This window comes from Varanus komodoensis, unplaced genomic scaffold (genome assembly GCF_004798865.1).
Source record: "Varanus komodoensis strain SLA01 unplaced genomic scaffold, ASM479886v1 scaffold2, whole genome shotgun sequence".
Lineage (NCBI taxonomy): Eukaryota > Metazoa > Chordata > Lepidosauria > Squamata > Varanidae > Varanus > Varanus komodoensis.
The window spans coordinates 17108884-17135517 of record NW_025335568.1 but is presented as its reverse complement, the minus strand read 5'-3'; the positions used below and the strand labels follow the sequence as shown (position 1 = coordinate 17135517).

General features: G+C 40.4%; 1 protein-coding gene across 2 annotated transcripts in view; it reads right to left on the bottom strand.

The window, feature by feature from the left end:
• The window catches only part of BMPR1B (bone morphogenetic protein receptor type 1B), a 228063-nt gene that overhangs the window by 72481 nt on the left and 128948 nt on the right, over positions 1-26634 (bottom strand). For both annotated transcript variants that reach the window (XM_044429418.1, XM_044429419.1), the window contains one exon: positions 8588-8788. In XM_044429418.1, coding sequence (XP_044285353.1) covers positions 8588-8660 — 73 coding nt within the window. In that variant the 5' untranslated portion in view covers positions 8661-8788. The remainder of the gene's footprint in view (positions 1-8587; positions 8789-26634) is intronic.

Sequence of the window (26634 nt, the reverse complement as noted above, 5' to 3'; positions counted from 1 at the left end):
CTCCAGCTACAGGGATGCCCTCTCCCTGTCCAGACTCTGTGTCTGCCTAAGCCCCTGTCCTGAGAGTTTGTGTACTGTGCTGGACACAGATCAGATTAAGAATTCTGCTGGCATATGGTCCATCTCAATGCCCCTCAGTCCTGTGGGCTGAATGGATGGCAAATGCCTCAAACCTGCTACTGAGGATCCCCAGTATGATTGCTCTGGGGGACCTCGAAGTGTAAGCCCTGGCTACTGGATCTGGGGCAGCTCAGGACTTCATGGCCACCAAGACACTACGGAGTTGTCCCAAAATGTGGCAGAAAATGTACAGATTTAATCTCAGTCAAGTAGAAGGCCAGTGGCCTGAAGGTGGGGAATTTAACATTGTTTTCCTTATTCTTTCCAAATAATTTCTTGCTCAGATTTGGACTTTTGACTTGAAATAGTTCTTCAACTTTGCTAGGCTGACTAACCCATTAACACAGTCCTTTTCCAGATTCTGAAGGATTCCAGAGGTTTCTGAGGAGGATTCCTGTGATGATGGCTAGTTACCATATTGAAACACTGGTCGCTCTGTGAAAGATAAAGGGGCTCCAGTCAGTTGACACTATCAGATTGAAGCATCTGCTTCCTTTTTGCCGACCCCACGTAGCTCCTTAAAATACATCCAAGTGAGGGCAATGAGGCAAGTGGCACAATGACTAGAGCACACCGGTGGAAGGAAAACCAATGTAAAATCTGATCAAACACTGGTTAATATCCATTAACAAACCTCATCCGAGACAATGAAGACAGCAGACTTTTCTGTCTCTTTTACGTCTACAGTGTCATTAAGCAGAAATTTTCCACATGATACAATGTTTATTGCTATCTGGCCCTGAAAATTTTTGTGGCACTCTCAACAACACACTGTAACATGTTTGTGAGATACTTTTAGGGATGTATGAGAAATATGAGAAATTTATTCCTATTCATATTTTTTATCAGGTTTGTAACCAGGAATAGGCTAAGGGAGTTTGTTCTGTCCTCCTGCCAACATGTTTTCATAGACAAATAATTGTTAAACGTTTACAATTTTGTCTTTAGAAGTCCTACAAACCCCCTTTTTAGTGCTGCCTCCCCATAAAATTTAAGGCAACTACAGGCCTGAGTTTACACAGTTAACAGATTTAGAAGTACATTTGGATTTGGAAATGATCTGGAGTTGAAATCTGCTCATTTCTAAGCTTGCAATATGAGTCATGAATCAAAACCATGTATTCAACCTAGTTTGAAAAACCATGCCTGATAAAGTGTGTACTTTTGAAAATATATGCAAATAAGCTTTAATCAATGAAAGAAGAATGTGTATATTGCAAAATAATGTACACTTAGAAGATATGCATTAAAACATCCATGGATTTTCATAGAAAAGGATGAAAACAGAGCTTGCCACAAGATACGGACTCAAGTTATACAACAAATGTAGAAATGGAATTTAGAGAGCTTCAGTGAGCTCAAGTTTTGTGGATTTACACATCACTAGACCCTTTGAAGATAAGGTCACTTGTATCCATCATGACTTAGACTCTAGTATTAGTGCAACTTAAGTAGTCAAGGTATCCAGAACAGCATCAGTCCGACTGTGTTGGGTGAGTTAAGGACTGAGAATGCAAGCAAGATTTTTGGTTATGACCAGCTGACCACTCTATGTTTAATTCTCCTAAGCCGTTATACCTTAAATAGCGAAAGATTTCCAGCAGGAAGTTCTAAATTCCTCTTTGAGAGAGGAAGAAATACAAATGTTTTTACAGGCAATGACCAAGCCATTGCTGAAGAAACCTAACCTAGATGCAAAGGGTGAAAACAGCTACAGAGTGCCAACCTCCTCTTCTTGGGCAAGGTGTCTGTGAACACCTTGTAGCTGATGCTGATCAACCCCTGGCATTCTTGGATGAAGCTGATTATCTGTATTCTTGCCAATCTGGTTCCAGACCTGGTTTCAAAACAGAAACTTCCTTGGTCATTGTACTGGGCTGGAGAAGGCCAAGCAAAGTGTTGCCCTGTTGGTTCCCTCGGAATTTTCAATAGCTTTCAGTGCCACCAACCACAATAGGCTTCTGGCTAGTCTCTATGAGTGAGGGTGTTGGGTCACGGTACAGTGGCTTCATGGGTGCTCAGGATTATTGTTCTGTTGCATGGCAGTTGAGCCACTCTGTTTTATTCACCATGTGCTTCACTGACAACATGAAACCCCTAAGAGAGGTTATTCAGGGATGTGGGCTGAGGCGCAGCTAATGCTCAGATGAGACCTGGCTTCACTCCTCCTTTTCCTCTAATACAGTAAGGCAGTTGATGTCCTGACCCAGTGCTTAGACAGGACAAGAGATTCAATTCAGACTCAGTTCAGACAGAGACTGGATTAAGATTCAATTGCTGTGGGTGGATTTCCTGCCCTGTAAATGACATTCAGCCTGTTCTGGATGGACTTGCTCTGTCCCTAAATTCTAAAGGTCATAGTCTCACAGTGGTCTTGGATCCATCATTATGCAGGTGGCCCCAGTGACTCAAAGTGCCTCTTATCAGCTTAAACTAATATAAAAAGTACATCCTTACCTGGACAGAGACAGCCAGTTATTCATGCTCTGGCAATTTTCCATTTAGATTATTGCAATATGCTATATACAAGTCTGTCTTTGAAAGTGGTCTGGAAAATTTAGTTAGTCTAAAACAGGGCAGGTAAACTGCTAATTGGGACTGGAGGACATTATTATATTAGCAATACTGGCTACCAGTCCATTTCCAAGACCAAGCAGAAGTGTCTTGGAAAAAAGAAAAAAAAATGAAGCCCTAAATAGCCTGGACTCAGGTTACCTGAAGGAGGATCGCATCCCATATTTACAAGATTATGTACAAGAACAAGAATGCTCTGTATCACATCTTGATTCACGCTCTAAAAGAAAGGCTACAAAACACCTGTAAAAGCACAGCCAGGAATTACATTCGGCAAAGGATAACGAGTTGATAGAGATCTAACTGCAGTAGTAAAACCTTGGAACTAGACCTTTGTATATTACTGATTTTTTAATGCTCCACTGACAGTAAAACCCCACTGAGGATTGTCTCCAGGAGTTGAGATAATTAAAAACATTTCACAGCTTCAGCTTTCTAAACATTCCCCCCCCCAGTACATAGAATAACTGCCAGATATGTGAAAGGGTGATCACAGCATTAGCTTTTCTTCTTCTTCTTCTTCTAAAGATAAGTACTTGTGCATTCAGTTTAATTTACATTCTTTTCAAGTGACACATCAGCATTAGAGAAAACAACATGTTTATTAGACTTTTAGGATCACCATTAAAAATGAAAGATAAACTTTCCATATAATTTACCCAGAAACAAGCTTCCAATGATATGTATACACGAAAATATAAATCAGTTTAAAGTTATAAAACCCATATGAACTGATTATGTAAATATGCAAAAGTAATAAACTTGTCAAATTTTGCTGGGCAGTTTAAAATGCAGCAGTCTGAGATTATTAGATTGTAAATTTGCAGTCCTGGGGTTGCTGGTTTAATTTTTGTACAATGTCCTCATTATGTTTGGTACTTTATAAATTACTGTATTTGTTTTTATTGGACAGATTCTTCTTATTATTAATGGACGGATTTGTTTTAGTGCAAAAATAAAAAAAGCATATACATTCCCAGTTTAGAAACTGGCTTTGGAATATTACACCTGTTTCACAACAAAAAAGGGAGGGAGGGAGAGATGAAAAATGATGCCAAGTTTTTTCCAATTCTCCCTTGGGTAGCCCACAGAGGAGATAAAATTTCAAGCATCTGCAATGCTCACCACAAGTTGTGTTTCCTGAAATTAATAACTGGTGAATAAGAGCCAGGATTGCCATGGGATGAGTGTCATGGAAAACCTTGAGTCTTCAAGTCAATAACTCCAATTTTACTGACTTTGAAGGGAGCTACCAGTTTGACTTTCACAGTCTTCAACACACACATCCATGGCTATGTGTTAACAGCTGTTTCTGCCCTAATGGTCAAAACAGCCACTACTTTTTGCCATATGGTACCCAAGATCATTTTACACCGAAAAAGTATTTCTTTAAGGACATACCATAAAACTGCAGCATGTTCACCTGGTTCGAAGATTGTTTGAGGCTTCACAAAGGTAGGAAAGGCCCAAGTTCTCCTATAGCCTTTCTCCCTCCTCCCTTTGCATGCCACCAAGAAACTCATTTTCAGACTTACATTAAACCAGAATTCCTTCTTATGTTTGAACCAGAGAACTCTGGCATAATGCCAAAACATCCAAACCAGGTACAGATCATAGCTTATTATCCTGATTTACAAAATTTAAGTCAATTTCCTGAATTCTGATATAACAGGGGATACACCTTAAAATAAACTATCAACTAAGCTCTGAAGCAATGTACAAGGGACGAACAGAAGGGCTACCAAGGAATGCTTGGCTCCAGTACTAATTTTCATAAACCATGATTTTTTAAAACCTTCAGTGCTTTTTCATGTTCCCCTATCACCAGAAGCTCATCTCAATTTATCCACCACTGCCCACAAAATTAACATTTAGCTCATGGACTTATTTCTACTTTTTAGCCACACAACTATAACAAAAGTCCAAGGAAGAAACAGAGTTCATATATGATATGCCAGAATTATAACCAACCAGTGAGTCTGTGATTCACAGGTTCATCAGTGTGTCTTTTTATCACTCTCAAGTGTGCGACAAGGAATCAGACTTCGAATGCAAATGTTTCTCTTAGGCAAGACAAACACAGGGTGGACACATATTCAGGACTGTGCACGGGAGGTGTGGGAAGACGATATTGCAGTCTCCTCCTCCTCAAGACGGTTCGTCCAGCCTTCCTAACATCGTGCCTGGAAGGTCAAAGGCAAGCGGGGAATCCCCCCAAACTCCTTTCTTCTGAGGATGGAGTTCTGCCTCCTCCATTGAGTGCTGCATTTCTGCACCACTCGGTAGCTGAAGGTCTCTGGGCAATTCACAGCTGACATTTTACCAACTGCCAATGCAAATTCCATGGCTGTTGAAACCTCACTGGGCTGCTGTAGCCCCCTTAGGATTTATTTTTTAGCATTTTTAAAATCACTTCTGCCAACCTTGGGGTTCCATAAACTTTCTTTCTGTTTCTCAGTGGCTCCATTTTGGCTACAATCCTGCAGCAACTTTGCTTGCTAATGAGGAGTGATACTATAGTCAGAATACCAAGCCTATGGCATAATACAAGGCTTCCCAGAGTGGCACCTGCAAAAGGGTTCCCGAAGTAATGCCTGTGGTCACTCACAAACCCTTTTACATTTTATTATTTCCCTTTCAATATATGTGCATGGCTTTACATATGATCAATGAATAATAACAATTTTCTAGCAATTATACAAAAGTGTAAGCAAATTGGACCAAATATCCAAATAACTATCCATAGAAGGTAGCATCTTTATGCCACCTGGTCATTCGTTTAAAGTACTGTAAATTGCACTGTATTTTAGGAGATGAATGCCTTTTCAATACTGTAATATCAGTCTTCTATTTGCAAACTGGGTTCAGAGAATCCATTTATGCTGACCATTTGTAAATTTCCATGAATCAGGCAAATAATTTAAAGAAATGTGAACTTCTGTGAATAGTATAATCATTATTATACTAAGTATTGTTATTCTTAGATGTATATTGTATTTTGCCTTTTTTTCCTCTTGCATGGAACCAAGAGTCCTTTCCAGGGTCCTTCTTTTCTCCATTTATCTTCACCGTAACCCTGACAGATGGATTAGGTGGAGACAGAGTGGCCCAAAGTCACCAAGACGGATTCATAGCTACCACGTGGATCCCAAGTTCTAATCCAGCACTCTGAGTTCTTTGCCTTCCTAGCTCTCTGATCCAGTACAAAATTCATCTATGCAAGGACAACCTCCCCAAAAGAAGAAACTACTGGACAGTGTCAAAACATACATTTTAAAAAAGCCATTAGCTGGATTACATCACCAACAATTAACCAAAATGCACTGCTTTGTATTAAAGCGATACTGTAGTGTCGAACAGACATGAAGCCAACCGTTTTGCTGAGTGAGATGAAGCCTAAGATCCATAAACACAACAGACAGATGCCAAAGTGCTCAAGCTGTGGCTAGGCATTTTGCGGTGGAGGTCACAGCAGTTTTTCAAATTCTCAAATGTGCCTACAGGCCATAAAGGTTAAGGAACCCCAGCATAATCTCTGTCCAAATACCTCATGACATACTCAAATAATTCCAAAGAGGTTAGTGAAGTAAGCAGAAATGTCATGAAAGCAGCTCACATATTTTGGATGATGAATGCACCAAATACAGGATTCTACAGGATTACCAGGAAATGGCCTATGAATTTTGATGACCCATTAGTGAAAGAAAGAGGAAGTGAGAAAAAATGTTTGAATACGTGTGTGTGTACACATATGTGCGCAAATTAAAAGTGAGTCTCTTTCTAGTTCTAATTTGATTTTGTATTCTTTTATATCTGTAAAACTTTTACTCATATTTCCCATTTGGAATATCCTAATAAGACAACAAAATTCCATTCTTTGGGTAGAAAAACTGTCAATGTTTGTCTTCTAGCAGTCCACTGCAGGTTTCCTGCATAAATCTCTCCACACCCTTACAGATGTTCATATCTTAGTACAGATCTGTTTCCCTTGAGGGTCAGCCAAACCATTAAGAATCTATGTTTTAAGGTGGGAAGAGCTATCTAGCATCTGGTAATGGAATATGAACCACATATGCAACATCCACTCAAAGCTTCTTTAATTTTCTTCCCCAAAGCCACTCCTAAACTTCTGCAACAATACAGGAAAATTTTCTTCCTGATAGATCCCCAGAGAGTAAAAACTGAGCACCTGCACATCTACTTTCAGTTTTCTCACGGAATAGGATCTGTACCATCTTTACTTGGAAGAAGCTCTATAGCAGAGCACTTGCCACTGGGAAGAGGGCTGCACTCCAATCAGTTGGGGGTGAGGATGGAGAACAATTACTTTTGTATGGGTGCTACTCAAAGCCAGCCTACTACTGCTCACTTGGGTTGCCTGGAGTAAGGGTGGGCTGGCTTCAGACTTGTGGGATCTACTGCCTTTTCCATTTTACTAAAACCCAAAGAGCCAGAACAAAACAGTGGAAGAATTTGGAGTTGAGATATTTGTTCTGAGTGCCAAAACTGAGTGGGGCTCAAATCCATTTCTGGATACAGCAACCCTTCATCATTTGCGTGGTATAATTTGGGGCATGTGGGATAAATCAGCAGTTCTTTTTAGGGCATTGCATTGTTGATACTCTCCTGCAAATCTCCCAGAGAACTACAAGCAGATCCACCTACTGTGGGGTCTTGTTGTGGATCTGAACTAGGAACCCTCACATGTAAAACATGGATTACTCTACCAAGCTAAGGATATTTCTCCAAGTACACCTGTGACTAGTGCTGAAGCTGGAGCTGGACGGTGAGGTGGGCAGGGCAAATGTGGTGGAGTCCAGACACCGGTTTACCATCTCATCTGACACCTGTGAGCACTAAGCCTGTTAGACACGCTTCAACTTGCTAATTTCAGTGGGCGGAGGTGTGTCTCACTAACTCTGGGTTGGACTGTAGTCAACAAGTGATAAAGATATCTATAAATCACGGTGTGAGATAACAAGCAATGTTAGTCTAGTATGCCAAGCCAGATTCTGATTAACCAGCTATCTTTGTGTTACCTCACCTAAAATATATTATTCAAGTCCTCAGAAAAGTCCTGGATTCTGTTGGAGAACTGCCATAATTATAAAGATATCCTATCTTTATAAAGAAGTAATATATGAAATTAGTAACACTACATCTGTTTTAAGTGCACAATTTCCCTGTATTACACCTCCTGGAGAGTGTCAGTTTATATATTTAAAACTTGCCAAATACTTGCCCCCTGAGTAATTCATTTATTACTCTCTACCGTCACTTTCAACGTAAAAATTAGTACTATTTCAGCTTTTCTATGCAAGCAAAAATAATTATGCTGAGTCATATATATTGAAACCTTATTTGCATTCAAGTCAGCTACCTTTATACCATCAACTTAAAAATGAAAACAGATATCTTTAAATCCCTACCTTAGATTTTCCTTTCTTTTTAAAAATTAACGTATTACAAAAGCATTCTCAGTTCACTGCACCACCATTATGAGTAAACATCACAGATCCTAAAAATGCTCTTAAACAGATTTTGCCACTCCTACAAAATTTAGAATGCTATCACGTTATTTAAGGCAAATTGCAATGTGTTTCAGAGAACTGTCAACCCAATGCTAAAAGGGGGGAAAACAACAGCAACAAAATTACATTCCCAAGTGAAACATGCATCTCTTTCTGAAATGAGCTTTTAGTTCTGTTGCACTACCTTTAATACTATGCACAGGGTATTAACTTGCTGAACTTTCTACACAAAGCACTGGTGCTTTGCAACCTCCAAAGTTCTGATATTCTGTTCTATGCCTTTCTTTTCAAAAGAGAAACAGACAAGTTAGATGCTCAACACACTTGTCAGAAGTACATTGCACAGCATTTTATCTCCTTACCCTTGGTGTGCACAGAAAGCAGCATGAGCAAAGAAACATGAAGCTGCCAGTTTGGTTCATCTAGCCAGTTCATTGCAGTAGCGGCAGTTCTGATTTGCTTGTGGTTTAAATCTCCTGTTTCTTTCCCTTCCTTACTTCACCGAGAAGAGCCTTTTTTCACTCCCGCCTCTCAGATCCTCGGAGGAGTCCTGCCAGCAAAGCCTGGAGAGGAGAAGGTGAAAGACAAGCCTGTTACAAACTGGTTCTGTCACCACAGAGTCTTCAACTGATCACCCTCGTGGGGAGAACAACAAAAGGGCAGAAAGACTTCCAAGCTGGACTGGATTCCTAGACAGGAGCATGGACTGATTGCTGCCCACACAGGTATTTGTGTAAACTTAGAAGTTGCAGCCAGTCGGGGAGGGAGACTTCAGCTCCCCTCTTTTTTTCACACTCATGTGCACAAAAACAGCTTCAAGATGATCTAACTAGACACACAGAAACTACTTCTGACAAGTGCTATCACAAACACAAAGTGAGTCTTTCCTCATATCCCAAAGCACAGCTGTGACTGCTTTGATTTGTATTTTCTTACTATTCACTCTTTGTACTGAACTACTGAAATATGTGCAGCGTAAATATTAAGGAATTGCATCCTTCAAGGGTCTGGGTTTTTTTTTCTTTCTTTCTTTCTTTCAGAAAATGTTCCTTTGATTTTTCATTTTAGTTTCTTCCTAAGGTGTGTGTGAATACACACATATGTGGTGAAGAGGGCGGACCTCCACAAAAGTTTATGTTATTAGAAATTCATTTATCTTTGGCATGATTTTCCCCTCTGTAGCAGATTAACCAGCTCCATCTCTAGAAGCTGACAAGAAATGTGACATTTATAAATAAAACACATCTTAGCTCGCTCCGTGTAGCAACAGCTCTTACAATGGGGAAGAAAAAGTGACCCATCAATCAGTGGACTTTAAGTGGCATTAATAGGCAATACTTTATCAGTAATGTATTTAACTTTCTTTTCCTACAGTGCGGATGAGCTACCTAAGATTCCACTCAAAATAGGCTTACTCAAAAACAAGTTCATTTGAGTTCAATTTGAATTGAGTTCAATTTGAATTATTCATTTTTAAGTTTGGTCCATACTGAGCTTCAAGGTTACAGCCAGAGAAGGCCTGTTAGAATGCAATTACTTTACTTCATTCATAGAACTGTATGGAAGTTCCTGACAGCATCATCTATTTGTAACCTCTTGCTGCTTTCAAAACACAATTTCCATTTTTTAACAAAAGCATCTGTAAAAGGGGCAAAGATGCACAATATCTTTGCACTGGTAGCACAGGAACCATCCAACAGAAGCACTCCAAGAAAGCCTTGGCTATTGGACAGCCTAAAAATGAAAGACAGAAAGACAGACAGACAAGACAGACAGACATCTCATGTTCAGGTGACATCAAGGAACACACAACACTTGGATGCCCCTCTAAAAGAGGCACCTAGAAGCCTTCTCGTCATTCTTGGATCCCCCCCCCTGCAATGCATCCACTTCACCCCAAAAGGTACTCATACAAAGGGTTACTCCACCTCTGGTGCAGAAAGTGTCCTATGTCTTCTGGGTCCTTGATAATGACCCACGTGAACTGAGCTTCTCCGTACTTCCCTCATATCCTGTGTGCTAGAACACTGCTGAGCATTCCTGAGAATTGGACTTTTCAACGGTTCTTGGACTTTACAAAGGATTCAGAAGGCCTGGGAAATTATACTCCACACACATTTCTGCATTCACAATGCTGCAGCAGGGCCTAGTGAAGGCTGAAGCAGTAGGCAGATCTTTATATCACTACTATCTCCGTGTAGGGGGTTACTGTGGCATTTGGGGCAGCTGGAGATGAGACAGAGGCCAGAATCTGCGCTTGGCACTTAACTAGCTTGACAATTCTGAACCTCAGAATCTAAAATTTCAAGAACACCATACAAAAAGATATATAAAATTATGCTTGCTATGGAGAAAGAGATGTTTCTCTCCCCTCGGTTACAATCCTAGACACCAGGGTCATCCCATGATTCAAGACAGATAGAAGGAAGCATTTCTTCACATTACACACAATTATGGAATTCACCTCCGCAAGGCATAGTGACGGCCACCCATTCAGATGGCTTTAAATGGGGAATCACACAAATTCATGGAGGATATGGTTATCAGAGGCACTGGTCCTAATGGCTACCCCTAAAGGAGCACCTCCAGCATCAGAGGCAGTATGCTTATTTACACCGGTTGCTGGGGAACATGTGCAGCAGCGGGCTTTCCATAGATACCTAGCTGGCTGCTGTGGGACTGGATCCTGAATAAGATAAGCTTTTGGTATTACGCAGCAGCACTCTTCTTACGTTATTCGGTTGCTGTTGAACTGTGGCAAGCAAGGGCCATGTATTCTGAACAGAATAACTAAAACTTCCACAAATCCCTTGACTAAAAAAAGTGCTATGTCTACCAAAGCCTTGTATTACTTGGGGGCATGCTTACAATGCATGCATATACAATGCATGTGGTAGTATATCACATAGTCAGTAATTAAATATAACTGACAAAATGCATGAATACGCAAAACTGACGGTGTCCTTAACATTCAGAATTCCCTTAAGAACTTTAACTTGGGATGGTCCCGCAGATGTTGTTGGGCTAACAGCCTCTGCAAGACCACAAGGTGCCTACCCTTGGCCTATCTAGTCCAGCATTCCAGCTGTTAGCTAGCAGCCTGGGGAAAGACCACAAAAGGACATATGTACAATAGCACCGGTATACTGAGGAATGCCGCTTTTGAACAGCAGGGTAAAATAAAGAAAACAATGACTATTGGTCAATTAGTGGACTAGTAGCCCGCTTGCAGTAGATGAGTAATCACAACAGCTTTCTGCCCTACCAATTTGCCTTAAACCATAATATTTCATCCTTAATACTGAGATTCTGAAGTCATTTGAACAAGGATTTCAGAGTCGGCTTCAGATATCCATGCAACCCTATGCATGTTTACTCATAGTTAAGTCCCACTGTATCGAAAAGATCATACTCCTATAACTGATGTCTTACAGCACAGTTCTATCTATGCATATTCATTTGGAAACAATGGTGAGTAATAGCAGGTAAGCAGACATGAAATTGCAGCCTTAAACTAGTTATATTAAATCTGGAAAAAATGGAAATTTTGTCTGTTAATTGGTCTCCTGCACAATCACAATTTTTCATGTACTGAAAAAGTCTTGCTTGACTGCTGAATATTATTGTTCTAAATTGACTTATCAACATGACAGAAACCAAACATGGCCTAATAGATATTTCTCATTGAAAGCAGAGTACATCTATGAACAAAGCTTCAGAAAGAGAAATAGTCCAGGATCCAAAGAGCTGTGAAACCAGTTCTATGCATCTAGGTGGCTCTGGAATTGTACTTCCTTAACCCACATGGGAACCTGCTTTTGAAACAACATGAAATTTTAAAAGGAGCATTTCTGGTAGGAGTATGCAAAAAAAAAAGTCAATCTAACTGGGCACATGAAAATCTTTAGGTGTGCTTAAACTTACTGTAAATGTTTGATTCTTGGTACGAACTTGTGGATCTGAGCACTGTTTTACAGTAGGGGTAAGCAACCTGGTGCCCTCTAGATGTTTTGGATTATCATTCACTTAACCTTTAATCATTGTCTGTGTTGTCTGGAACTAATAAGAGTGGTAATACAAAACATCTGGAGGGAATACAATTCTCAGCCCTTGTTGATTTCAGGGAACTTTGTTTTGAAAACATGAATGTAACTTTTCTAGTCATTCTTCAGTGTCTGTTCATTTAAGGTACAGTCCATATATGGGTTATGGACCATTTTAAGTGGTGATGATTCACTTTTGCAATTGTGCCAGTTATATGGATCAGATACTTCCTTGCCAAACCAACACCATACCAAGAGCCCAAGACCAGTGAAAGAAGTAATTTTGCAAAATGTATCCATACCCACAAGTTATAACTGTCTAGAGGATTCAGGAATAACATTTGGACTGGCCCTACAAAGTTCATGTCGTCACCTAAACTACAAAAATTTGGAAGAGAAAAACAGAAATAAAGCAAAGCATGTGGAATCAAAACAGCTATTTCTCATTTTTGTTTTCTCCTTCTGAGCAGGTGTCACTTGGTATGTTTGGACTAGAAGCCTTTTCACTGTACATCTTCAACAGATCTGTGGCCCATATTACATTTTTCATGTCATGGAACTGATTCTATTACACTTCTTAATGTATCTTGAATACATCTGCTTTGTTTCAAAGCCACTTTGCATGTTTCCTAACAGAACTAACTTGTCATCATATGCAGAGCTTGCAAAAAGGTGGTTTTTATCACACGCTGACATACCATTTGGAAGAAGGAAAGAGACAATATATTTACACTTCTGCTTCTAGCCCTAACATTCAGTCCACTTAGTCTTGAGTTTTAGTCTAAGCTTTAAACTTCAAAGGTTACAACACAATACTGCAATAAAATTAGTTTGGGTGGTCACAATTTCTTATGGTAAATTCGCAATCATTGGATTCATGGAATATTCGGATGGTACTGATCCACCTTTTATCTGAAAGAAGAAGCTATTTGTGCAGACGGTTCTGACATAATACCAATAAGCCTAATACCAATAAGCATGGAAACAGAACCGGGGTGGCTGGGTTGTAGCAAGCAAGGAAAATTCTATTGGGAGGCTCAAATTTTACCTAATTTTATTATCTTTTCATAGTTGTGGTGCAATTAAAAAGTCAGAGTATATATTATATCTATTAGAGTATCAAGAGCCTGATATGTGGCAACAACACTGCAATTTCATAGTGTGAAACTACTATGATGTCAGAGTTGTGAGTAGACTTCCAGATTTTTGGAGTTTTCCATTTAATAAATAATTTAATCCATATTATATTCTCTCACTGAATAAGACCAGCATAAATATTATTAAATGCTGGAGGGGGGGACCCTTCAATTAAAATTTTCCAGATTATAAATATAAAAAGGAAAACATATCATGTATTTTCATATTTTTGAGGATTCCATAATTAGCATCTTGGAAAATGTATAGCTTATCTCCCATATATTAACAGTGTTCAGAAATACTAATTCACTAGAAGGCTATCTGTAGATGCTAGTTTCTCTTGTTATCTAAAGAGGTACGCAGATTGCATAGAATGTATATGTACTCATTTACTGACCTACATCTTAATTTAGCCAAAATGTGTGAATTTGTAATAAGAAAGAGCCAGACCAGTTCAGAATCCAGTTGAACTAGAATACCTTTGTTCCACTTCCTGTATCTAAACACATGCACTTGAAAAATGAACCAATTTAAGTGAGATGATATAGGCTGTTGCCAATGTTCGTCTAATGTCCTTTTCATTACAATGGGACTTAAACTCTACTTTAAGGGGTGTTTTGCACGTAATCACTATGCCTCCCACTCACCTACCTCTTTTGCTTTGGCATTCATCCCACAGTCAGCTCCTTTATAGGCTGCAAATATGACATGTCAGCTCAGACTGATGGGTTATTAATCCAAAAAGAAACAATGGGTTACCTGCTCAATAACCCAGAGAAATCTGTGTGTGCGTGCACATGTGTGTATTTGCGCATGCCTAAAACAATGAAGAATTTTCTGGAACCTTAGGGACTAACAAATATATTATGACATAAGGCAGAATAAATATATATGCTTTTCCTCATTTTTGCTGCACAAGACTAACAGAGCAAATCTCTGGAAATTCTACACCTGGCCTGAACATTAGTGCACCCCGAAGTTGTGAAGAGAGCAGATAAGTTGGGAACTGGCAGTAATTTCTTTTTCTTGCATGCCTGATGGCACTTTTAAATGGGGCCTCATCCCACTGAAATCAACAGAACGTCCTTCTGAGAACCTGAGTTTAGGATGACAATTTAAGTTATCTCCATCTTATTTCTTTGTTAAGCTGGAAAATCATCCAGCAATTCCCCAGTCATTATCAAAGCAAACGCTGGATGATTTTCTTTTCTTCTCCTCCTCCTGCTTCAACCCAAGAAGCCTTTTCTCCACAGTCCATTCCCACTTTGCAGAATTCCATATCACCGGCCAGGGACAGCCCATAGCAGGGAATGCTCTTGAAGCTCCCAGTGAAAAACACTAACACTTTGTTGCAAATAAACAATTCCCCACGCCTCACACACTCGCACCCCCTGCCCCTAGAAGCCCCTTGAATGAGCAGTATTACATTCCAAGCACGTATCGCCTTGCCTTTCACAACTACACTAGGTCCACCTCACCCCCTCCTCCACCCTTCCAACCAGGACGAGGAGAGGAGAGAAAATCCCGTAACTTTTCCAAAGCCGGCAGAGGGTGATTTGTGTTCTCGCTTATGGGGTATGACTGTCACTGTTGATCTGCTTTCAGGCCTAGATTACATGTGATAAGGGCTGACCTTATTTGAGCATTCACACATCATGCACTCATGGAGAGCAAGCAGGGAAACAAAAGTCCCTCAGATGTTCTGCGCATCGATCAAGCTCACAGCAGGGAGGCTGCCAAACTTTTCTTCCATTTAACTGAGGAAAGGGAAGGAGAGTCCAAGGCAGACTTAATAAAGTTTAAAGCTGTGACAGAGTAGACTGGGGGCCATTGTCTCCCCCCCCCCCATGTTTTTTTCAATAAATTCTCTGCAGTTGCTACTGGCAACAATGCCCTTTGAGAAATTTAACCTAGGGAAAACATTAGAACAAATTGGCAGAGAAGTACCATTCTTTTTTTTAAATGGGAAAATATCCAGTTACATTTTCCTTCAATAAAAACCAGCCAATTTCCCACACATTAACAAATAAACAAAGTCATTTTAAACTACCTTTTTAACCAAGAAATGTGTATATATTCAAAGAAGAGGGAAAGATAAGCTCATTACTAGAATATTTAGCTTAGCAAAAAATAGTGTACCTGTACATTTAAGCTCACTCACTAGCGAGCAAACTTCGATATAGTTAGAACAAGCATGGATTCATCTGCAGATCAATCTTGTACATTTCCAAGTGAGAATGAAACTTCAGCTAATACCTGACCATTAATAGGCAATATTTACTCTTCTTGTTTGAAACATATGTTTTATGCATTTTGTAGGGCCTGTTTATATCATTTATTTCTATACATTCCCATGCCATATTTCTTCCAAAAGACTCAAGGTACATTTTATTCTCCAGGGCAGGCCCAAGACATTTTGAGGCAAAGACTGAGAGGCTTCTCCATATCCAATTCCACCTATTGAAGCTGACTGGTAAGAGGATTGGGTGCTGGTGGTAGGACAAGGTCCTCCAGCCCATCTGAAGGCAACAGGCTAGAGCAGGGGTCTCAAACTCAACTGACCTGGGGGCCGCTGGAAGCAGAGTCTGGGTGAGGCTGGGCCGGCCGCATCAAGTATTCCACCACCGCGGTGGAGGTGGGCCGCTCATCCCACGGCCGGCCTGGGCACAGCAGGCGCTCTGAAGGCTGCAGGGCCCCTCCCTTGTGCCCCGCGAGCTGCGAGTTTGAGACCCCTGGGCTAGAGGATACAGGGCAAGCCACATGGCACATGCAGCTTGGTCTTCCACATCTCACTACAGCCCTCAGCACCTGCTGCCTCCAGTGGCTGCCTCCCCGGGCCCGGAGGTAGGGCCAGCTCACAATAACCCTGATGGGTAAATGAAGCCAAGAATACTGGAAATGGCTCTGAGTCACCCATGGCATGTGTGCCTTTCAGTCCAACCCAAACCCAAACCCAGCATTCCAGCCACTACAGCAGCCTGATTCTGCCTCTAAGAACTTCAGAATACCTTTATTCTGATTTCTTCCCATGATGCTATGTGACCAACATGCTTACTCTTGGGCAGCACACAAGTAGGGGTTGCATTAGTGCACAGATAATGTGAGGACCACTGCATTCATGTACACATGTTACGTAAACTGCTCAGGAAGCTGGAAGGATAACATTTATTCAGAAGAACTGGGAATTGCAAGAGAATTTGGCTCCTAAAGACTCCTCCTTATAAATACCCACTGAATTTCTGCAGTCTCTGTTTTATGAATTAACATGCAAGTTCATGCTAAATGGCATGGAAGAGGTCTAGTCTCCTTAGTTATAAAATCCAATTAGAGGTATCCTTGGAAGATGCTGAAAGCCTGGTTCTGACTACCAGATACCCCAGGATAATGAATGCTGTGAGCCTTAACATTTAAGGGATGGAGATATTTCTATTTTGAGTTACACATAAACATTCAACAGCAGGCTGGTTCACACACCGTGCAGCCTACACAGCAGTATCTGAAATTGTGCCAAGTCGCTAGTGGAGCTACACCAATGTTATGAAACAGTACTTTCAAGTGTAGAGGGACCACTGTGGATTGCATGACTGCAGAATCATTGTTTTGTTGTTGTTACTCACGAAGTCGTGTCCGACCCATCGCGACCCCATGGGCAACACTACTCCAGGCCTTCCTGTCCTCCACCATCCCCCAGAGTCCACTCAAGCTCACACCAACTGACTCCTTCCAGCCTCCTCATCCTCTGCCGTCCCCTTCTTTTATCATTGTTATACAGCATTATATTATAGTATATAAATACAATATAATGCATTGTATTATATAAACGCAATATATTTATATTGCGAGGAGCCCAAGGCAGCTTACACAGTATCCTCACAACAACTGTTCTGTGGGGTAGGTTGGGCTGACAGTCTGTGACTGGCCAAAGGCACCCAGTGAGCTTCATGGCTAAGTTGGGACTAGAACCTGGATCTCCCCGGTCTCCAGTCCAAAACTCCAGCCACCACAACACACTGACTCTGCAGCAGCGATTTATTAGTCAGGCTCCCTAGTCACAGGCATGTGGCATCCCTGCACTTTCCATAAAGCCACTCCAGGAGGAGTGTCCCATAAAACAAGCCACCTACATAACTCAAAGCCCAACCCAGTATTCAGGTACATGTAGCTGCTTCATTTCCTACTAGCAGTGTTGTATGACACACCCTGAAGAAAAATCAGAGGAAGGTTTGTAGGAAAGGGGTCTGTGGACAAGGCTAGAGGAGAATCTGGCTTCGAAGCAAATTCTGAAGTTCTTAAAAGGCTGCCTCAAAGGCTCCTTTTAACATCTCACTATTTAAGGTGTGTAAACTAGTGGGGAATATGAGCATGTACTTTCATCAAATCATATACTCGTTCTCTCAATTCTACACATGTCTACTTAGGAATAATGGGGCTTACTCCCAAGTAAGTCAGTGTGGACACTTACCCTTATTTCCATGTGAGATTAAGCCTCACTGAATTCAGTGAGACTGACTTTTGAGCAGTTTTGCATATCACTGTGAATCTTCAATTCTTCGCCATCTTTTAAATAAGACCATTTAGTCACTAGTCTTCTGAAATAATTTCCTGTGCAGATCCCTTACCTCCAAACCCATTAATGGGTTTCATAATAGTTTTACAGCACTGAACAAGTTTCATTAAAGATATATTTGAAAAGCCATTTGGAGGCCTAATTTCTTTGTACATTTGATTATGTCATTTTAATATATTTTCTTTCGTCTCAGATAATATTACAATAGTCTGGTGAAAGGGAAGAAGAAAGCTGGGGTCATTTCAGCAACATTTGGAAGCGAACTTACCAGCAGGTAGAGTTTATATTGAAGAGGTGCTACTCATGGAAAAACTTGTACTTGCCAAAATTCCCCCTCCGATCCTTAAGAGCCTGTCCAGGCAACATTTAACAGATGAAAATAAGGCCATGCCTGTAACCTCTCCATTCCCAACAAATAATCACTACCCATGTGTTCTGTGCCCCCTTTTCACAAGTCTGAGCAGGTTTCAGGGAGCTCATGGGAGCTTTTTGTTGAATTTTGAGTGCAACCAAGTGCAAAAGAGCCACTGTGGGGAAGGGGCCTCTGCAGCGTGTTGGCTCAGCAACAAAGCGTGCCCTCCATAAGGTGCTGATATGAACTGCATGGAAACCTCTGAGAAGTCAGAGTCCAATTTCAGCAAAGTCTATTACTGGGACTAGGACTGTGTGGCCCTCTAGCTGTTATTGAAGTGCAGCTTCCACCATCCCACCCCAGTGGCTAAGTTGACCAGGTGTGATGGGAATAGCCCTTCCCCAATATATGGAGGGCCACACATTCAACATCCTGGTCTACGAGGGAAAAAACAAACCCTGATAATACTTACCATACTCTAAGTCATCCATCAAACTTTAACCCCTATCAAAACAGACCATTTCTTAGTCTTTCCACCTCAAAATTGGCACAAAACATTTCTTGATGTACCCTCTTTTTAAAACATTTTAAAACAAAAACCTACAACAATTCTTGTGCTTATTATTACATTATATTCTTCCTCTTGCAAGGAAGCCAAGGTGATTTACAATGCATTTCCTCTCCATTTTCTCCCCACAATAACCCTCTTAGGTAGGTTAAACTGAAAGTCTGTAACTGTCCAAAGTCACCCTGTGGGTTTCATGACAGTGTGGGAACAGGAATCCTGATCAGAAGAGAAGAGAAGAGAAGAGAAGAGAAGAGAAGAGAAGAGAAGAGAAGAGGACTCCAGGTCCACCAAACTGTGTCTTGCCAATTCTTAAATCCAGATTTCCCTGTAAAGTTAATTTGTTAATTTTCCATGTGAAAATATGTTAAACTGCAATGACATGAAAGTAAACACCACAGCTCTCTGGATGTCAGAACTGAACGAAGCACATTATCTACTTTGGTATGGCAAGAGTCCAAGGCAATCCACCTGGGAAGAGGATCCAAAAAGAATGTACCAAAACAGACTAAGGAATCTAAGTGGAAAAGACGAAACTTGAGTACAGATCAACAAACAGACTCAATGGTATTAAGAAATGCAAGGGAGGCCAAAACCACCTACTTCTGCAGATATAAATAAAAGAGTACCACATGAAACTTTTTAAACTATTTGAAGTATTACATTCATTTTAAGTGTATTTATCCTACTTCATCTTTTATACATGACCATCTGTCAATGTTCCTTGAGATTTTATTAATCAATATTCTCAGATACATTCTTGTCAAGAATTTTCACATACTAAATTCAGCACAGAGTCAAAACGGTCAATTAGATAACAAAGTATGGGGTGTATAATCTCTAACAATTCCTACTTTAACCTATTATCAGAATAACCAGATAAGTGTCTAAAATAATTAATCCTGTTCATCAAAGCTGGGACTGATTAACTGGAACTCCAAAGTAATTAATGAAGTTCATCAGTATAGAGAGTAAGAGTGTGTGTGCGTAAAATATTCTAATGCATTTTCTGGAGCTCCCAATATCAGTGGGGAAAGAGCACATCTCTGTCTTGTACTTCTCTCAAGAAAAAAAAACTCAGAGAAAACTCAATTTGTCCTAATTCTGGTTCTAGGAGTCTTGTATAAAATTTTAACCCATTTCTGAAATTCTAGAGACAAACCAACATTTCTCAATGTAGCAAAGATTTCCTGTGGCAAAGATAAATTTTTTATCGAGGGCATTCTCCTTATCCATAGAGACAAGGCCATCTGTCTCATCCTTGAAACAATTACTATTGAGCCATAGTTACAACACTATGCTGATCTGTCTTACCCTTATCACAGGTTTGTAACAGTGGTCCGATAATACCTGAACTGCTACTGATCAGGAATCTGAAGAAGCTGATTTAGTAGGGAAAAGCCTGAGGTTGATGCCATCAGGAAATCCTTGCCCATCAACTGCAAATCAACTAACCAGCCATCACCACAGCTCAATCTACTTTTTCCCACTTCTGCCTAACATGATGCTGAAAGTTCTACTTGCACAATTTTAAAAGCCAAGAGGCTATTCCGTATTCTGTGTTGAGGGAGGGGGAGTAGAGGTGTTAAGTGATTAATAGCAGAGTTCTTAATTGCACGGGGGACCCCCATCGATAGAAAAAGCTCCTGTGCCACAGAAGATATTCTAGATCACTGGGAACTCAGGCTTCCTAATGTTCTGGTGAAACTAAACATCCAACCCATCAGGCATTTTCTCCGTACTACTGGAAAAGATACTTAATGGGGCATCTCCCCAAGGGCAAAATAAGTAACTGCTATACAGGGGAAACTCACAAAAACACACCCTGGTAAATGAGGAAAAGAAGTGCATGAATTTTGGCAATCGTATGCCCCAGAATAGCACCCCAAGCATCATACAGATTTTCACCTCCTATTCAAGGTTCCAATGTCTCAAGAAGTGTTTCAGTTTCTTGGAAAGGATAAGTTCACAAAAATATATATAGAAGCCCCAGTCAAAACCAAACTAGAGTGAAAGAACAGTAACTCTGTCACTTCTACTTCAAAAATGTATCCAATACAGTTTGGTCAGGCTGGATATTCATTTTAAACATTTGTAAAAAGGAACTATCCCCCCTTTAAATATGCAGAATCTTAGCTATTACACAATGCTTTTATTCCCTCCTATCCTGTCACTTGTCTTCAAAGAGTGCAGCTGCTTAGTTTATGGGATTTTGTTTTTAAAAAATTATGTTCTGTGTGGTGTTTCTGTGAACAAGCAGCCCATGATAATCTCATTAAACCCTTTCTAACACTTTCCAGTTCATACAGGATTTTCCTCAGCGTGGGTGAGCACAGCTTATATGGGTTGTTTAAACAATTTGCTAGGAAAGGAAAGTTTAAAAACTTGACTGACACAGTGTGGAGAAAAATAGGATTTAATAGAAAGTGTGGAGCTAAAAGAAACAGAGATTTGGACACCATTTTGACTAACCCTAGAAAAAATACATCATATTAATCACATAATCCTTGGTATCCTATGCATCTACAAAGACTGTAGTAAGCAGTAAACAAATCTGCATATAGTTTTACTTTCAGGTGGTGGTAGGGATTTTCAAGGCACATGGATTAGTTTCCCTTTAATACGTTTGCCCTTTTGTGTACTTTCTGCATAGTCACAATAAACAGAAGGAATATTCCCTACACTGTTAATTATTCTCAAATACTTACAGTGCAAATTTAGGAATATTTACCCAGCAATAAGTCCCACAGTGCTCAATTCGATTATCTCATGTTAAGTGTGTTTAGGATAGTAATCATAAATCATCCAAACTTATACCTATCATGCTGCTTTCACAAGCACAAATGAAGATATTTCTTTTATTAAATTTCATAAAGCCAGAACAGCATGCATGCATGTTTAAAAGGTTTTCACTGAGCACTGAAAAAAACACAGGAATGGTACCTCTTTAAAACGAGCATTCTATAACTTGGGTGCTGCCACCAAAAAGGCTGCTCTTTGCTTCCCAGCAGTTTCACCTTCATCAGTAGAAAGGTGAATGAGAAGGACCTCTGAAGATAATGGTAAGGACTGGGTAAGTATATATAGAAGGAGTTCCTTGACTATTTGTAGCCCTGTTCTTTAGAGGAAAACCAACATTCTGAATCGGGGCCTAAAATGGACTGGCAAAACAGTACTCACTTAATACAGTCATATAAATCTGTCTCATGTTTTTGACTATTTCAATAAATGGTTTTGGGCTATTTCAAATACAGCCTACCTATAACTTGTAACAGTAATTTAAGAGTAACCAACCCAGTGCTCTAAAGAGGTTTTATATTATATCTCCCATAATCCTGACCAGTGGCCATATTGGCTGTGGCTGATGTGAACGATAGCTCAAAATAACGGAAGAGCACCAGGATGCCCATCTCTGCAGCAATACAGGTTAAAATTATGAAGGCATGGATAATTGTGGCAAGGCCTCTTACACTGTAGCAGGCAAGAGGTGAAGAATCATCTAGCATCACCTTCTGGAACTGACCATCCATGCCGGGACAGTACTATAGCAAAGCAATACCTCCAATTTCCAAATAGGATAATGCTGAAGTTGAAGTTGCTGAAAGGTCCAAGTAAATCAACAAACTTGTACTTCTCGTCCCTAATCTCAGCAGAAGCCATTCCAAAGGACAAGCAAGACAGCTCCTGCTCCAAACCCAGGCCTGATGCCCAACTGAAATAGCTCTTGAAAAATCTATGTCATCCAAGAATGACAAGAGCTGGCCAGCAACCATCTGATTGAACACCTTGTTCATGTCCTTGTTTGGTTAAACCATTAGGAGAAGTGTGATGTGACTGTAACCTTCCTCCATAAAGATTCAATTTGCACAGCTTGTTAAACCAGACATAGGAGGCAGGCCAACTTGTACAGGAAAAATAAATACATAAATAGCTGGACTCACTAATTAGAGGGCAAATATGTGCAGAATATACTTTTGGCAGCTGCAAGCATACAATCTGCTTCTGCTTTTAATATGTATACAAATTTTAAATATGGATCCAAGTCAAAATGAGGCTCAGTAAAGTCCTGTGTCCTGTTATGCCCCAGTGTGGTTCTTCATTAGCTGAATGTTCAGATTGTAAGGAATGATGCATTTGAGAGAGGTACGTGGATTTAGCTCAGCCTTCCCAACCTTAGGCCTATGACCAGGGATGAGAGCTGCAGTCCAGCCATCTGGCCAGCACCAGAAAATCTGATTTAGCTTCTGCTTGCTGAAGTGGGAATGGGGTTATTCCTTGAAGCACCACCTTTTAACAGTTCCACTGGCATCAGGCAGAATATATGAAGATGAATATACAGCAAGCAGGACAGGAGGGTACATGGTACATGGACTACCATTCCTAGTGGGTTTCTGGAGTTGGGGATAGCATTGCTCCACCCACAACTACCACCTATTAATTCAATTAGGTGCTTAGCTTTGGCTGGATCCTTTTTTTAATTTCTTACTTAAACAAGGTGAAGTGTAGCTTATTAAAAATATCCACATGGGCACACCATTCACTTAATTAGACTGACAATTAGTCACATTTTATGCAGCTTTGAATGTCTTTTAAAAAGGCACTGACCTCTTATTACAAACATTGAACTTAGCTGCTAACTTTAGGAGGGTGATGACTGCCCCTTGGGAAAATCAGGAAAACTCAGGAAGGGATAATTTGTAACACAGTCATTTACCAGATGTGTCCTAAAACATTGCACAAATAAAAATAAGCATGTGAATGAGCATAAGCAGGCAGCATTGATGCAAGGGGATGACAGCCACGTGGTGTGACAGACAAATCTTGGAGGTCAACCCAATCCCGACTCAAACACTCCCTAATCAGAAGGCAGAAAATGAAAATGTATGCAAGCAATGGCCTTTAAAAGCGTGACCTGATACAGGTTCCAACATTTAAAAAAGGTTCTGGAACACCCAGCATTCTCCAGGCAGCAGTACACTCTAACCACTACTCCACACTGGTTTTGCCACCACTTGGGGAACCCTGCTTCTTAATTCTAGGCCTAAGAGCAGGCACGTTCCATATCCACTGCTCATTAATGGTTAGAGCATGCCAAAGGGAAGGACGGATTCCTCATGGTTCTCAAAAATACTCTGTTCAATAAGTATTGTGCTCTTAATGAAGTAAGCCAAATGCTATAAGACAAGGCAAATTCATATAGCACACTCTTTACTGCAAGCATGCCATTTCTTCATTGGTATTCATTTTACGGATGAGATAGCCAGAGGGACAGCAATATCTGCCCTGCAGAAACTCAGTTACTAGGAGAATTCTTAAGCAGGATAGAAGTTTGATCTTAAAGGACAAAGTCCTCCTGAGAACCACCAGCCTCCTCATCTGCATTCTCTGACACTTAAGGATATCCAGAATGCTTTCTCTCACCCTTAAAGTTAAAAAGCAGGGTTTACTAAGTGATGCAAAACCAGTGGGGGGGGGGGGAGTTAAAGTGCCAGACTGGGAAAGCCAGTGTGGCATATATCCCCTCCGCCATGAGGCACAGTGGGTGATATAAGCCAGCCACTGACTCTTAACCCAACCTACCTCACAGGGTTGTTGTGAGGGTAAAAGGTGGGGAGTACAACCTTATGGGCCACCTGGAGCTCCTTGGAGAACAAAACCATCCATCCATCCAGCTCCCTCACAGAATAAATGAGCATAACTCTTTTTAGGAAGAGAGCACTGCAGCTCCTGCTGTCGCCAGCAAACAACGTTATTCAGGTAACATCTGAAGAGAAGTGCTTGCATAGATGCACTGGCTAAATGTGGTTACTTCCCACATGAAACCAAGCAAATGGCAGGGTGGGAAGAAACCACATTGTTGGCCTGTATGTGACTGGTTTCTCTTCAAACTTAACCAGACTGGCATGGAGGCAATATCCACACCATGGTGGCTAATATGATTCAGACAGTATCTAGATCTATAAAAAGAAACAGCCTGGGCCTTTTTAATGCAACGTCCTCCACACATCCTTATTCATTTTGAGGGAATGTGGAAGGTCAAAACTTTTCTCCAAGCATCCCTCATGAAGTGACCTTTTTGGCATCTCCTGTCCCTCCAGATTAACATGCAGATAAGTGGTCTACCAGATTTCATATTTCCTGAGTTTTTGATACAGCTGTCAGCCCCAAAACATAAAAATATGTTTAATAATGTATATTTTGAAACTAATGTGCATTCTGAGAAAAGTATTTATCTTTATAGAAAGCAGGTTTTAAAATAAAAACTTTAAATATCTATATGTATATCTTCATACTGATTAAAGGAAACCACGCATTTGGAAACAGGATGGCCCTGTCTTATAGGTGAACTCATGTGAAACTGACAAGGAGCAGACAAATTGTTTTGCCTCTCCCTGAGATCATTGGTAATAAAATGGTTAAAACCCAAAGTTATTGTATTTATGTAGATCTTAAATGGGCAAATTGCATGCATGGAGGTATATAGGTCATGGAATGCCCCTCTCTTGCTGCCACCAGCTTTGTGCCACCATCAGAAGTACATATACAACTGGATTTTCAGTCATTGGTTTGAGAAATAAACTCTACCACCTTGCTTTCCAGGATAATCACAGGATGGGGGCTCCAACAAGCAAAGCAAAAACAAGCCATGTGACAAAAGGCCCACATCTGGTATGGACACTACTAGCATGGGGCTGATTTCACCTTCTATTAATTTGTTTCTTAAAAGTGCAAATGCAGCCATTGTTTCACTCCGGGCCCCATGTTTTCACTGTCAGTAAGGGAGGTTTCGAGGGAGAATTGGTCTGACAATCGATCTCCTGAGCTTCTTTTATAAGACTTGGTAGGTGAATCTGCTCCCAAAAATGCACCCAAGAAACCCTCCTGATAGTTCATGAACTGCTTTCAGCTGAAGAGCTGAAAAATAATACCCTCCACATTCAGAAACTGTGTACCTCTGAAACCTATTTGCTAGACTTGAGTGGCATGGGAAGTCACTGAATTCATATAATTTTTTGGCTTTTCACAACCAATCGGTTGGCCCAAGTTGGATAAGAAGGTAACCTGAGGCAAAGTCTTATTCATTAGTCAATGTACATATAAGGAGGACGGGAAAATCAAAGTCTTGTTAGCACTCACACTGTGGTTCCTGAAGGAATATTTTCCAAAATTAGAAAACTATTGCATTAAATATAACTCAGTATAACTATTGAGTTCTATTACAGTCTGGATAACCATTTTAACTTCCCATGAAATCTGTCTTCTGTGAGCAAGCACAAGATTTAAACAACATCTCAGGATGGTGCAAAGCCCAAGGAATCCCCACTAGGGTTACTGAAATACAAATCCTCTTTATGCTGACAAGGGAAGGTTATAAAAAGGGGTATTGGAAGATATGCAGAAGCACAGGACTTAGTCGTAACATTTCAAATCCTAAATTAAAATACATATTTGTACTCTCCTGCTATGTTTACTATAAGATTAAAACTAGCAGGGATATTCAAGAAAACACTGAATAACAAACACATGAAATAAATGCAAGATGGGGTTTTCTAATCTTCTTTGCAAATTCACAGTAGCCCTGATTCCTTGGTATGATTCTGACTTATCACTTGAGAAAACGTACAATGTTTCTGTATAACTGAGGAAATAGTCTAACCTCAGCCTTCTACATACCCCAGTCTCACGCTCTCTCTCATCTCCACATGCAAGCCAAACAACATCAGCCATCTCACCTTCAGATATAG